At 34.1% G+C, this 14,270-nt stretch overlaps 1 protein-coding gene across 1 annotated transcript; it reads right to left on the bottom strand.

Moving 5' to 3' along the window:
- Positions 1-23: 23 nt before the first annotated feature.
- On the bottom strand, positions 24-13,978 carry LOC126966400 (uncharacterized). The gene is made up of 4 exons (XM_050810404.1): positions 13,818-13,978; positions 11,298-11,456; positions 4,856-4,964; positions 24-297 (listed from the first exon to the last, which is right to left on the bottom strand). The coding sequence occupies exons 1-4, from the start codon at positions 13,870-13,872 to the stop codon at positions 171-173; spliced, it is 450 nt and encodes a 149-aa protein (XP_050666361.1). The 5' UTR covers positions 13,873-13,978; the 3' UTR covers positions 24-170.
- Positions 13,979-14,270: the final 292 nt, after the last annotated feature.

The raw sequence follows: 14,270 nt of genomic DNA, 5'->3' as shown, positions 1-14,270 counted from the left end.
CTATAGTTTCATTCATCCACTAAATCTTACTACAATATCACTTATAAGTATGTTAATGTTTTTATAATTATTAGCGTCGTTAAAATACAATGGAGCTTTAAGGGTGAAAATAGAGAATTGGCCAATGTATAAATTTTAGTAGGTACCGCATTGCATAAAACCTTTATTCTTTAATCAGTAACCGATGTGTATTGGTCGTAATATCCCTGACCAGTAGAGTCGATACCCACGGAGGAACCTGCGCTAATACCTCTGGCTCCGTAAATTGGTCCCGTTTGTCTTCGAGTTTGACCTGAGCTGGAAAATGAATTACAATATGGCTACTTCATGCTTTAAATTTTAATCGTAATTATTTTATACAACTGTTTAGAATTGCCTAAAATAAATTAGAAAAACTTATAAAAATATACATTTAAACAAAAATCTCTATTTTTTCGGAGCTCTCCAGCAACTAATTGAGTGGCAGTGGGGTGGTGCGTCTAGACTCCGTGGTCAATGAACGTTTGTAATCAAAACTTTTTATTCCTCTTCAGGGAATCAGGCGTAACTGAATACTGACGTATTTATTGTCTGGCGTTATTATTTAGATCGTTGCATCGTAACAACGTGTGGGTTACAGGTGAGAGTTTGACTAATGATTGGACAACTCTTATTAACTCTATAAAGTACAATATTGCTTTACATATTTTTTATCGTTACAAATTACGGATGTCTCCTCTTCCATAAAAATACTGATGCCAAACGAGCACCAGCTGATAGTCAACTATGATCATATATTGCACCATAATGTATTTCCCATTCTAAATTTTATATATACGCCTACATTTGGCACCATGAATAAATTTCTATTAAGATGACATGTAGGTATTATGTATAAATAGGAATTCTATATTTATCACAGCTGCTGAACATCTGCAGCACCAGGGGTGTTACTTTACGTTGTTTGAACAAATAATATTACTATAAACGTTTTACAGAATCTTTGCTATTATACTTATGCGTAACTCACATATACATAATTCATATTAAAATTTCAGTCAGTCAAACGCCTGATAAAATATTAAAAGCAAATACTATAAAACGAACTTATTATGATTGAATATGTTACTCCAACAGCCACAATTCTCTTATTTTGTCAAAAACAAAATCAAAAACTATTGCAAATGTGCAAGGAAAACGAATAATTAAAACCAAAAGAATAGTATATTTCTGAATGTTAAATATTAACGTTTTTATAGTGATTTAGAATTTCTAAATACGTAAAATTTTATAGCGCCTTTCGGTGGATGTAGCCAAGCTGCTGTTAAGAATTTCACTGGTATTATGTTACTAGCCTGGCCATTAATATTGCTACAGCTTAAAAACTACAAATTTTTTTTATTCAACTTTCGAATACGTTTATTATGTTAGAGCAGCGTTTCCCATTTGCCGGATAGCGATCCGGTACCGGGCCTTCAAAATAAAATGCGGAGTCATGGCATGGCAGGCATCATTCTCGCTTCGTTTTAAAAATATTACCTTCTATCGATCGAAATATTCATAAGGTATAAATAGATAAATAAACCACCCTTTATTACTATATATAACTTTCTTACTATTAATAGTCGTGTAGGTATTACTTAATGGAACCAGCTTGGGTTTAAAAGTATTAAGTGGGTCGCACATTGTCAGGGTGAATTACCGGGCAATGGCAGAACAATATTTGGGAAGCAATGTGTTAGAGACTTTGATAATATCCCGCCACATATATTTTTGGAGGTTAATATTCAATCACAATAATGGAAGGAGGTTGCACAAAGTGGATACGGAGCCGTCGATCATGTTCAGGACACTTTAAAAGCTAAGTATCAGTCGTATACATATAATATCGACTATCTATAGTTACCCCAACACATCCCAAATGTATGTAAATATGCCAAACGCTAGGAGTTTTTCACATAAAGAAGACCTGAAACTTAATGCTTATCGTTGATATACAGGATATGTCCTAAATCAATTCCTATAGTCAAAGAGAGTGACTCCATCAATCGACATGCTGTTTCGATAGTTGCGTGGAAAGTTCAGAAATATCCTTTTAAAGATCTTTCACAGTTGAAGAGCACTACTATAAGCAAAAATATTTGGAGCTACCAAAGAAGCTACAAGCTTGCGCCAGTGATGGTTTGGTGGGAGACTGTCTTAGATCGTGCTGTGAAACCTCTTTGCAATACGTTTGTTTTAATTTATCTTGTACTTTCCAGCAAAACTCAGCACGGTCTGCCCAATCTTGGCTGAATTTCAACGATCAGGACTTTATAAGAGCTGAAGACTAGACTTATCTAGCACAGATCTAAACCCCTTGGACTACAAATTTTGGTCAGTTTTAGAAGATGCCGATATAGAGTCGCTTAAGAAATCTCTAGAATCAACCAAGGTTTAAATTTCCCATGGATTCCGTGTTGAAAACCATTCATTCGTGATTCAGACAGATTAATTTCGAATAGAGTTATCTACTGCTGAGACTTCATTAATTAATACAAAAGGAACTGTAGGTTGTGATGTCCTGAATATACAACTTATGGACAGTTAGGACAAAGTGAATATCATAATAATAATAATAATAATAATAATATTGACACACATTTTACACAAATTATCTTGCCCCAAGTTAAGCATATATAGCCTGTGTTATGGGTTTGTAACCCGACAACGATATATTTAATACAATATACTTACTTAAACATACATAAATTCATATAAACATACATATTAACATACATAAATAAATATAAACATCCATGACTCGGAAACAAACATCCATATTCATCATATAAATGCTTGCACCTACCGGGATTCGAACCCGGGACCTCTAGCTTAGTAGGTAGGATCGCTAACCACTCGGCTATACAGGTCGTCATATATATATATCGTTTATCATAGATAAACCTACTTCATTAAAAATCTCTTTCATTTGCAAGCTTACATTACAATCTGATAAATTACTTAGAAATTCTTAAAGGATAAAACAAACAAACATTGATTTTATTTATATGAAATTAATAATAGGATTTAAACATCTATTAGCATATCTATATCATAAGTCTTGTTATTAAAAAATTACTTGGTTAGAGTGGCTTTTACTTTTAAGATAGTAATTTTGACTAAGTATTTAACAAAAGGCATAAAAATGCTTTTATTTTCTCAAAATTTATTCCTTCTCAGAATTCTTTTTGATGTCATTTCTAATATACTAGACACTACTACCGCTTCGGAAACAAATGGCATTCTGAGAGAGAAGAAGCGGCGCAAGAAACTCTCCCAGCATTTTTTTTTTGCGCTTTTTTTAATCAAATATACAATATTGTACTGTCATTGCTATTTCTAAAAAAATAATCATAATCTAATAAGGCTTGGAGACACCCAAGATGTTTAATCGACCTAGAAAAATTATGTAGATAACATGTATTTATTAAAAATAATATGTAAAATGTTATGTGCATAGTTTTCTTAATTATGTATAATACCTACGTACGCAATATGTAATGGGGTACGGCTTGTAAAACACAAGTTAATTCAGAGTTATTTATTAAGAACATATATTAAAATAATGGTAAAGATAATAAAAATAGATGTAATATCTTCCGGCAGTTACACGACAGTTTGATTAGTCTTGATCTGAAGACAGGCGACCACATGCAACTGGTGGAAAATTCTCGAAGCTACTTGATGAATGAGCCCACACCACCGGTTAGTTTGTACAATGTCGCGGGTTGGCAGTTAGTGCCTAAAACACACATAAAGATTCATTAGTATCAGTCAATTCAAAATGGCTTACCTAAGAAAGCGCTTTTCTTGTAAAAAAAAGATAGCCAGGAAATCGTCTTGTTATCAAATAACGGATGTTATAGATAACACTTACAATCAAATCAAAAATGGCTTACCCAAGAATAGCGCTTTTCTTGTGGAATTTTGATACTAAATTATCACAAACATGGATAGGATTTCACGCCCATTCAAATTAGGTTGTAGGTGTGTTACAGGGACGCACCAATTATTAAAGGAAAAATATTTAAGACTAAGAAGTGATGTAATTCTCGTAGCGATATTCTACTAGAAGAGAATAGCTTATACAAAAAGAAGAATTTCTTTGCTCTCTATGAATTATTATATTATTTTAAATCGTAATTTTTTAAACTTTTCTTATATAAGTACTGCGTGAATTAGATAGGGTATAACATCCCTTCAATGCTACGTTATTTAACTCATATGCAATAGTATGGATATGTTTAAGTTTTAATAAATAAATATAAAAAAAACCAAACCCCTACAAAATAAAAATATTATTTTTCAATTTTTTTTCTTAGACAAGCCTAACTTTTAAAAGAGACTGATTGACCTTTAACAGGAGCTATTGGAACTATAACTTTAGTTACAGAACTCGTAAAATGATTTCATAATTTTAATCTAATTTTATTAGGATATTTTATTAGTATTATACTATATTATGTATGCACCTCAATAGGGCTACTGGAAACCCAAGCGCTGGCATCTACTTCGGTCAACAGATAAGCCTAGCTATCTAACGTAGAAATGCTGCCAGTATTCTTGGTACACTGCCCGAAATTATTGTTTTAATTCAATATAATCCTAGTATTATATATATGTGTATATAAATGTATCTTCTGTTAGACCCCTGATGCTGCTTGTTCCAAAGATATTATATTATTTTGTGCCGGTATAGCTCACACCATTCTCTGTGTCTATTTTTTATGAAGGCATGGCATATGATTACAGAATATAGGACATGGTCCGCAAAGATGAGGAGAAGCAGGCGTAAAACGTTTATGGATTGTTTTAATAAGTCATTAGTACATACCTGAGGACTGTGGGGTGTACAGCTCCGTATGGCCCGCCAGGTCGTGACCAGCTACCGCCACCTCCGGCATTTGCGTTTGCATTGGCGTTAGCCCGAGCGTTGCCACCCCCTGCACAAATATAGTTTATATTAAATAAAACTCTATTCATGAATTTTCATACATCTTTGTGCCGTTTGGTGTCAAAACACTTGGCCCGTGGGGCCCAGAAGGCGCGGAGAATGTTCAAAATACCATCTTCGCGCTTCAATAAGGCTACTGGAAACCCAAGCGCGCGCTGGCAGCTATTTCGGTCAACGGATCAGCCTTGCTATCCAACGCGCAGTAATGCAGTATTCTTGGTAGGCATCCACGTAATGATAGTTTTAATTTTTTGTAGTGATAGTATTGTAAATATAGTTATAGGATTTGTTTTGTTTGAATAATAAATATGTTTTATTCATCAATACTTTTTAGTTTTACATTGGTCACCAACGAACGATAATTTGACAGAACACTCTCTTGTTATGTTTTTACATAATATAATCGTATATATAATTGAAATGAAAACTCCATTCATCAGTAGTTATTTATTATAATGATCATCAACGAGTGGACTGTATACTTAATACCTGCAGGTTGTTATCTAGAAAAGTGTACGCCCTTTTCTTGAAGGTTAAATACCCTTATCGTATCATTCTGGAAAAATGCACTAGGAAGCTCGTTCCATAATTGGGACGTAGGTGGTACGAAGTTTCTGGAAAAAAGAAGAGGAACGCCATGCATGGTGAGTGGTGGAACCAGGTGGTGAGTATAATATGCAAGATTGTGACGTATTGGGAGAAGGTGGAATCAGCTGGCATGAATCAGGTGATACACTACTCACTTGATAGATTAAAACTTACACTATTTTTATTGCATATAATATATGAATATTATTTATTTATTGAAGTATTAATTTAATAAAGATTGACAAAATTCTATTTTAAAATCAGCTGATTTGTTTTTAATAATGATGGTGTACTAAGTTAATATTCTATCAGCTGTTTAAACAAAGTTAATCAGTAACAGACACGTTGTGATTTTATTGAAGTATTGCTGCACTACTTCTCATCTACTGACCGCACATTACAAGCATTTAAACACGTGGCTCTGCTGGTCCGACCCGAGACCGATTGATTGAACGTGCTCAGCACGTTACATTCTACTCTACTGTTACATTGTTACACATTCTCCATAGCATGTTCCCATGCACTCAGATATTGACTGCATTCCAATGAACTGCACAAACATAACGTTCAGCATAAGTTATAATAATGATTACAAAGGGTCAGCTAGTTATGTATAAATTGTAATTATGCTGTAGTATATACTTGTTGTTGATATTTTCAGATGACATTAATAAATTTGATATTATTATTAATAGGGTAAAACTAATGTACAAAAAATCCGAATATCATTAACTTCTTAAATATATCTAATTATTTTAGCTAGGTGCCCGCGTTATATTTTCTCAATAATTCATTGTATCTCTATGAAATAGTCATGGTACACATTAGAGGTACAATTTATTTTAGGACAATTTTTAGAATAAAAAAAAATATGAAATGTTATTAACGTTATAAGAATGAATACGTTTCTACTTTGATAAAGCCAAATAATTAGGTGAATAAAGTTAATATATCATCAAATATTATCAAAAACAAAACGAATATCTTAAATATAAGCATTATTTACATACATTTATTTATGCAAATACTGGGGGGGAGGGGTTGAAATACAAATGAAATAACCATTTAATATTATAACAATACCACAGCTTGGACAAGGGGAAACTATTCTATATTCATTATACGCCATTTCTTTAATTACCAAAAAAGACGTGTATCACTTACCATCACACATATTGTATGAGAAAAAAAAATATGCCACGAAAATACTAACCCCCTTATTCATAATGGTCCGATAACTTAAAACAGCCGCTAAGGAGTGTTTTTTCTCATTCTGACTTAGGTCAATAGAAGAAGACAGAGTGAGTGAGCAATGCTTTAAGTTAGCAGACTATTATGAATAAGGGGGTATTAACGAATGCCGTTCAATTCACAATTCTATTCATAAATCGCACCCGCGCTTAATACACCAATAACCTTAATACCACCGCGACCGGTAGAACTCCTATAACTATTATCAGTATTAATTGTGTTCATGAATCATTTTTTTAATGCCAGTAAGGGACGAGACGAGCAGGAGGTTCAGCTGATGGTGATTGATACGGCCTACCCATTGCAATGCAGTGCCGCTCAGGATTCTTGGGAAACCCGAAAAAAAAAATTTGACTAGCACTACAATTGTGCTCGCAACCTTGAATCATAAGATGTTGAGTCTAATTTGCCCAGTAATTTCACTAGCTACGGTGCCCTTTAGTCCGAAACACAATAATGCTTACATTACTACTTCTCGGCAGAAATAGGCGCTGTTGTGGTACCCAAAATATAGCCGGCATCCTGTGCAAAGGAGCCTCCCACTTGTAAAAAAGGTGAAAAATTGTAAGCAGATAATGTAATATTAATAGATAGAGACAATCATGGCCGGACCATTTTTCGGTAATTTAAAAGTGGTACATTTTAATAATATATATTTTTTGTTGCACACAAAAAATATGTAAGTATTTTAAATGTCAATATTTTAAATTTAAAAAGACCGTTGAGTTTAACCCGTCCTTCATAGGTCTGTGGCATATATTGTAGAATGGTTGGTACATCTCTATTATACCCTCTTATTTTTGAATAAAAACATTATTTAAATTTGAAAGTCGTGAGCAATGAATTATTCATTAAAACTACTACAGCCTAGTAGAAAGGTCCAACTAATAAAATGAATTGAGTGAAATATATTTTAGTAGTAACAGCCAGCCTAGCGAAACTCTAAGAAAAAAGTGATTCAGTCGATTGTATGAAACGTGCAGTCATTGATAGATTGACAGATGACGGCTTTACGGCCGTTTTCAATTACGTATCACTAGTTACGGATACATTGCTGTCCCCGTTTAATTACAATATCTTATATATCCATAGTTATGTCCAATATAGTTGTAGTTCAATGCTATCTGTCAATGTAAGGCTGTTTTCAATAACAGATCTACCCTTAGTTTAACTTACGGATACATTGCTGTCACCGATTAATGACAAGATCTTATCTATCCATAGTTATGTCCAATATAGTTGTAGTCCAATGCTATGATAGGTTATTGAAATGTTAGTAAGCGTAAAAGGATAGATTTGTCTACCTCTAGTAAGTTAAACTAAGGATAGATAGGTTATTGAAAACGGCTGATCGTCCAATGATTTATGTCGATAGATTATTGAAATGTAAGTAAGCGTAAAAGGATAGCTTTGTCTACCTCTAGTAAGTTAAACTAAGGATAGATAGGTTATTGAAAACGGCCGTTACTCTTGTAAGCCTGATTGTACTTCGTCGCCTTAGTATTGTAATTACTATTCCAAACTTATTTCAAATCAGAGCACGATTCATTATAAACTAAATTTCAATTTTTACTTAGGCAGTACCGTCTCTTATTACGTAGTATTTACATCTTCTTTGGTATTAAATCAAATCAAAATAACTTTATTCATATAGGTTACGGAAATGACACATAATAAACGTCAGAAAAATATTTTTTCTAATTGAATCTACCGCTACTTCGTAAAGGGTTGAGCTAATGAGAAGAAGTAGCAAGAAACTCATTGCCACTCTTTAAAATCAATATTTACATTTTCATCGTTTTTTTTTTCTTATGGAATAGGAGGACAAACGAGCGTACGGGTCACCTGGTGTTAAGTGATCACCGCCGCCCACATTCTCTTGCAACACCATAGGAATCACAAGAGCGTTGCCGGCCTTTAAGGAAGATGTACGCGCTTTTTTTGAAGGTACCCATGTCGTATCGTCCCGGAAATACCGCACAAGGAAGCTCATTCCACAGCTTCGTAGTACGAGGAAGAAAGCTCCTTGAAAACCGCACTGTGGAGGACCGCCACACATCCAGACTGTGGGGATGATATACTAACTTGTGGCGTGTCGTGCAAAGGTGGAATTTTAGAATTGATTTCAATTATAATATAATATATAAAGTGGTGCAACAAAAATACTCAAACGTCAAATAGTCAATGCCTCAAAAAAGTAAATGTAAATTAATAGAAAACAATGCATCAGATGTAATGAGTCTCTCCGTATACTGCAGTATAATATAAGTAAAGGAGGAAAAGAGTTAAACGCGCACGACGTACGTTTACCATGTAATTGCAATTATACCTGTAAATAATTAATTTGGTGAGCGTGACGAAAACGGCATTCAATTTGAGAGAAACATGTGATTCATGTTGCAGGAAATTGAATCATTGAAGTGTAACTCACAATGAGAGAACAATGAAATCAATATTCTCAAAACCGCCGCGTCATCCTGGAGCATTCTGAGGTCATGTTGGGGATACTGTCAACATCAAACAGATGTTCCAAATGTTGCGAGTTTTCTTGAGTCTCAATTCCGCCAATATTTGTCTTTAAACAATTCGATGTCTCATGCCAGAGTTTGGCGAGTCATCATCTCCTGAGGATGACTCGTGTAGAGGTGAAACACGTGTCGAATTGTTTAACGACAAATACTGGCGGAATTAATACCTTAAAAAAACTCTTAACATGTGGATAATTATGGAAATTAAAATAAAGCCTACCTCAATATTTTTTTTTCAACAGATGCATTTTTGGTGGAAACCTCCCAGGCCACCGACTTAATGATATAATTTAGTGACCATTTTTTACTTCTCGATTCTTTTATTTGTTGCACAGTTCGTTGCACCTTTGGAGTGATTATAAGAAAAACGGCTCGCGAGTTTACCCGCGTATATTTTTTATGTCGGAATCTGACCACTTAAGATTCTTCAGAATATTCTTTAGTTTTTAAGTTTAACTTATAATAACTCTTTGTTATTACGCGTTAGCTTCCAGTAAAATAATTATTCCGGCCTATTCGTAGATTAGGAGGAACAAATACTAATCTAGTAGATATAAATATGTATTTAATACGTTTGCATTTCGTAAAAAGCCGCCATTTTGATATTAAAAACAGACTTTCAAATTTTTGTTCTAGAAAAACAAAACCGTTACACTTGGTATTCATAAGAAGCTCTGAATAGCTTTTACGATGTTATAATTAGATGATGTTATGACTCATACAAGCTGACTACACGGAGATTAATATGACGACATATAGAATACATTTAAAATTGTACAGTTATTGAAAGAACGGAATTGAGTCTACATTTTCTAAATATACGTCAAATATTTACCCATCGACTGTCCCAATAGATATATTGGGCAATAAGAAATAGCTTTTCCTATCGCATTTTAAGCTATTTCGTATTGCTTCAAATATTTTTTAAAGATAGTTTATGATGTGGTAAAATCCTATTCATTCAATACACCTTCGTATTTTGTGCACTGGAAGCCAGAAAATAACAAATTCAGACACACGAACAAATTATTTGATTACTACTTGGGTATAAGAAATACATAAAACTATATTTATATTTGAATATATTTTTTTTTATTCAGTTGTAGTATTTAAAAATAAAGTCTATAATTAAATCAATTGCTTTTAATTTATTTGTTTTTGAAAAATCATTGAATTTGAACGCTTGTATCTCAAAAATATAGGGATACATACTTTACTAGAAGTATTAAGTCAGTTGTTAACAGACTCAATACTTATAACTGCTAAATATTACGTTACTGCTCTTTGAGTTACAGTCACACCTGCTCTGCTGGTAGGCTTCCTAGCTTAACGACCGGCTTGTGATGGAATTCCGTCATCAGTCAGTTTTTGTTTTATATAATTTGTAGACCATTTAATAAAGCGATAGATAAATAGTAGTATAAATAGTTGGATATGAATCCATTACAATCTCAAACTGTCATCAACACACTTCTGTCACTGGCGATTAACGTAATCTCATTATTTTTACCGTCAAAGTGTAAGGGTAAGAGACAGTTCTTGATAACTAACTAGTCTAGCGAAATTCTCTAAGAAAAGATTCCCTTGATTGTATGAAACTCGCAGTCATTGATAGATTGACAGATGATGGCTATAATCTCGTAAAAAACGGAGATAGCCTAAATCCACTACGTTCTAAGCAACTGTTCGCTTTCAAACTTAGCCAGATTATACTGAGTCGCCTATCGCCATATCGTAATTACTTCTATTTCAGACTTATGACAAATAAGTGCACGTTTCATGCTCAACTAAATTTCAATTTTTACTTAGGCAGCCCCGCCGATTATTACGTAGTATTTACACCTTCTTTGACTAGCACTAGTGTAAGCTCGGACTAGAGCAGGAATGGAACATTTTTATTATTATTATTTTATTATCATTATTTTTATTAATACAGATAAAGACGTAGTACTCACATGAATTAGCTTCAGCATTTGCATTTGCGTTGGCCTCAGATTGGTAAGGGTACGGGTGAGGGTTGAAGGAGCGCCGCAGTCTGCGCAGAGGAATCGGAGCTGATTGGTGTCCGTCGGCGTCGATCGTGTAATACGAGCGCGGCACGTAGTACTGACCCCCTGGAAATAATAAAATACACTGCACATCGATCTACCACTAACATTATTAGTTTTATCTACACCCATGCCTTAAATCCTCTATTAAAGATTCTAAAACAGTTAGCTTATTGCCAACATTAAAACACCCAATGTCCTAATAATCATTACATGATCCAAACGAGTGTTGAAATTCAGTACAAGATCATCCGTGATCCATGATATTATGATTATATTATGGTTGGACTGGCGTTTTTTATGTTAGCAGTGAGCTGACTGTTTCAGAATCTTTTACAGAGGATTCATATTATGGGTGTAGATAAAGTCTTGTATGCAACTGTTGATAATTTGGTATTAAAACATTACTACTATTTTCGCTACAACAAAAACTAATAAATTAAATTGAATTTCGAATGTTAATATTTGAAAAGTATTTGAAAACTATAAATTATTAACTATACCATAATAAGTTCGGAACTGATAATTTGCGAGTACAACTAGCACTTGGCCAGTCATTGCGTGTATAACGGAGCGTGTTCCACTGAGCTGTTAGACATTAGGTATTCCCGAATTCAACCACCATAAATATCATCCTTCTACAACATCCATCAAGCAGGAAGAGCTTTACAACCTGATTCCTGACACGAAAGTCCAGCGTCGTACTGAATGCCAACGCATGGTGTTTTGACGTTTATTAATAGCGCGGTTCTATAGAAACTTTCCAAGTACACGCAAATTGTGGCAAAAATGCCATGTCATCAATTCCATTCAACATAGCTGTTATGTTATTTTTTAAAAACACGAACTTGACCCGTAATGCTCCTGTGTTTCTTTGAGTGAGCTCGTCTGGAGGTGATTATGAACAGGTAATTGTTTGTTCTCCAAATCCCATAGTCGCCAACTATATTAAGACTAAATGACTGTATACTAGTGTTTTTGTATCATGACGCATCACACACAACAAACTAAGACGTAGTGTACTGCACCACTGCGCTCGCTCGTCACCTTGACACTAAAGAGTGAACTAATCTCAGTGTGTGTTGTTATAATATTATTTACATATAAATACTCGTAGATAGGTTTTTATGTATTGTTTTTTATGAGAATCAGTTTTGTATATTTCCTGCATATTCTGTAGTAGTTTTAGCTTCCTACTCTAATAAGAAAACTCTGTTATATGGCGCTGTTGTCTAACCTTACTAAAATATAAATTTCAAACTTTCACGATATTAAATCCCTACTAATATTATAAATGTGAATGTAAGTTTGTTTGTAACGCTTTTACCCCGGAGCTACTCAAAATATTTTGATGAAATTTGGTACAGCGATAGACTAGAGCTGGGGAAAGGATATTTATATATACTGGCTACATTTTATCCCGGAAAAATCCATTGTTCCCATTGCGGGATTTGTGAAAAACTGAAATTCACGTCGATGAGCTATAACTATACCAAAAGTAGATTTAGTTTGCCATAGCCATCTTCCTCGAAATAAGATTCATATAATATGTTGGGAACGGGAGCGAAAACGGAAACCCGAACTGGAATAGGACATGAGATAATCTTCAATTCCAAACTTGGTCATAATTTTTAAAAACCCTTAATCTACGCGGACGAAGTCGAGGGCATCAGTTAGTACTTAATAAGTATTGAATACTTTAAAGCCATGAGGGATCACGGTTTACTCTTTAATTATATATTGTATGACATCATGAAGATGATTTCGTGATGACCGTTGATTGCGACCTTCCCCGTCGTGATGTTTTTTACACATACAATATTTTACTGAATCAATTAATAATATATAAATAGGAATGGTTTGATCATGAATTGTACAGAATGTATCGTATATTTTCTATCTCATCGTCAATGATAAATAGCTTTTGTTGGAATAATACAGATATTCAAGGTTTTAGATATTGAGGTATTATCCATCTGAACATTATTCTGTGCTTAAACCAAGTTTAAGATACACAGACGTTCCAAACATTATTGAAATATTTCGTGATACTGCTAAGGGCTGAAGTATGAGTTGAAAGTAGGGATTCAACCTTAATAAATCTTAGTTCTGATCAATAAAAAAGTGGGAGCAGAAAACCTAGTGATTTTTATAATTAAAGTAAACCAACATATTCTTTGATAATATTGAATTTAAGACATTCGTCTAACCGCCAATTGCAGAAAGCATTCAAAAAGTAAATGTTTTTTTAAATATAATACAGTCACTTTCTTGTTCATTTTGACAGTCAAAGATAGCGTGTGATATACCGAAACATCAACTTTAAATATGCTTTCTGCAACTGGCGAATTAGACGGCTGAGAAAAACACAAAAGCCAGGTTGGGACAACAATTCATCGCGTCCGGTAAAACATCGGGGGCACTAACCTGCCAGAGCCACGGTCACCAAGACCGCGAATAGAAATAATGTGACGCGCTGCATGATGCTGGGTCAGTCCGCTAGACCACGTCTACTCTCCACCAAAGTCGTGATAGAACTGGCCCACACAACCAGTCTCTACGATTTTATATGTATTTAGTGTCTTCTTATATTCAGGCGATCGTGCTTCGCGCATCTCCTGCACGTTCCGTAACGGTGCGGCGAGGCAAAAAGCTATCGACAACTTCAACTTGTAAAACTAATTTAAACGAAAAAACTGGGCCATCACTTCGACCGCTTGCTATCTATTTGCTGTTCAATAGAAGGCGAAATAATTAAGATTATAACGAGGTAGGTAAGTAATAGTCCACGTAAATACAGTTACTTACTTATAATTAACTCATTTATACTACTGATGTATTTATAGGAAATGAAAACATTATTTTAGTTGATTCACCGAA

Source organism: Leptidea sinapis, chromosome 10 (assembly GCF_905404315.1).
Source record: "Leptidea sinapis chromosome 10, ilLepSina1.1, whole genome shotgun sequence".
In the NCBI taxonomy this organism is placed as follows: Eukaryota; Metazoa; Arthropoda; class Insecta; order Lepidoptera; family Pieridae; genus Leptidea; species Leptidea sinapis.
This window is presented reverse-complemented; position numbering and strand designations above follow the sequence as displayed.

Bases quoted from the DNA above. Each gene is read 5' to 3' on its own strand.
- LOC126966400 (XM_050810404.1), bottom strand. From the start codon at position 13,872: ATGCAGCGCGTCACATTATTTCTATTCGCGGTCTTGGTGACCGTGGCT. The intron at 4,965-11,297 runs GTGAGTACTACG...ATATTTGTGCAG, and splicing joins AAATGCTGAAGCTAATTCAT to GGGGTGGCAACGCTCGGGCT. The intron at 298-4,855 runs GTATGTACTAAT...TTCATTTTCCAG, and splicing joins GTACACCCCACAGTCCTCAG to CTCAGGTCAAACTCGAAGAC.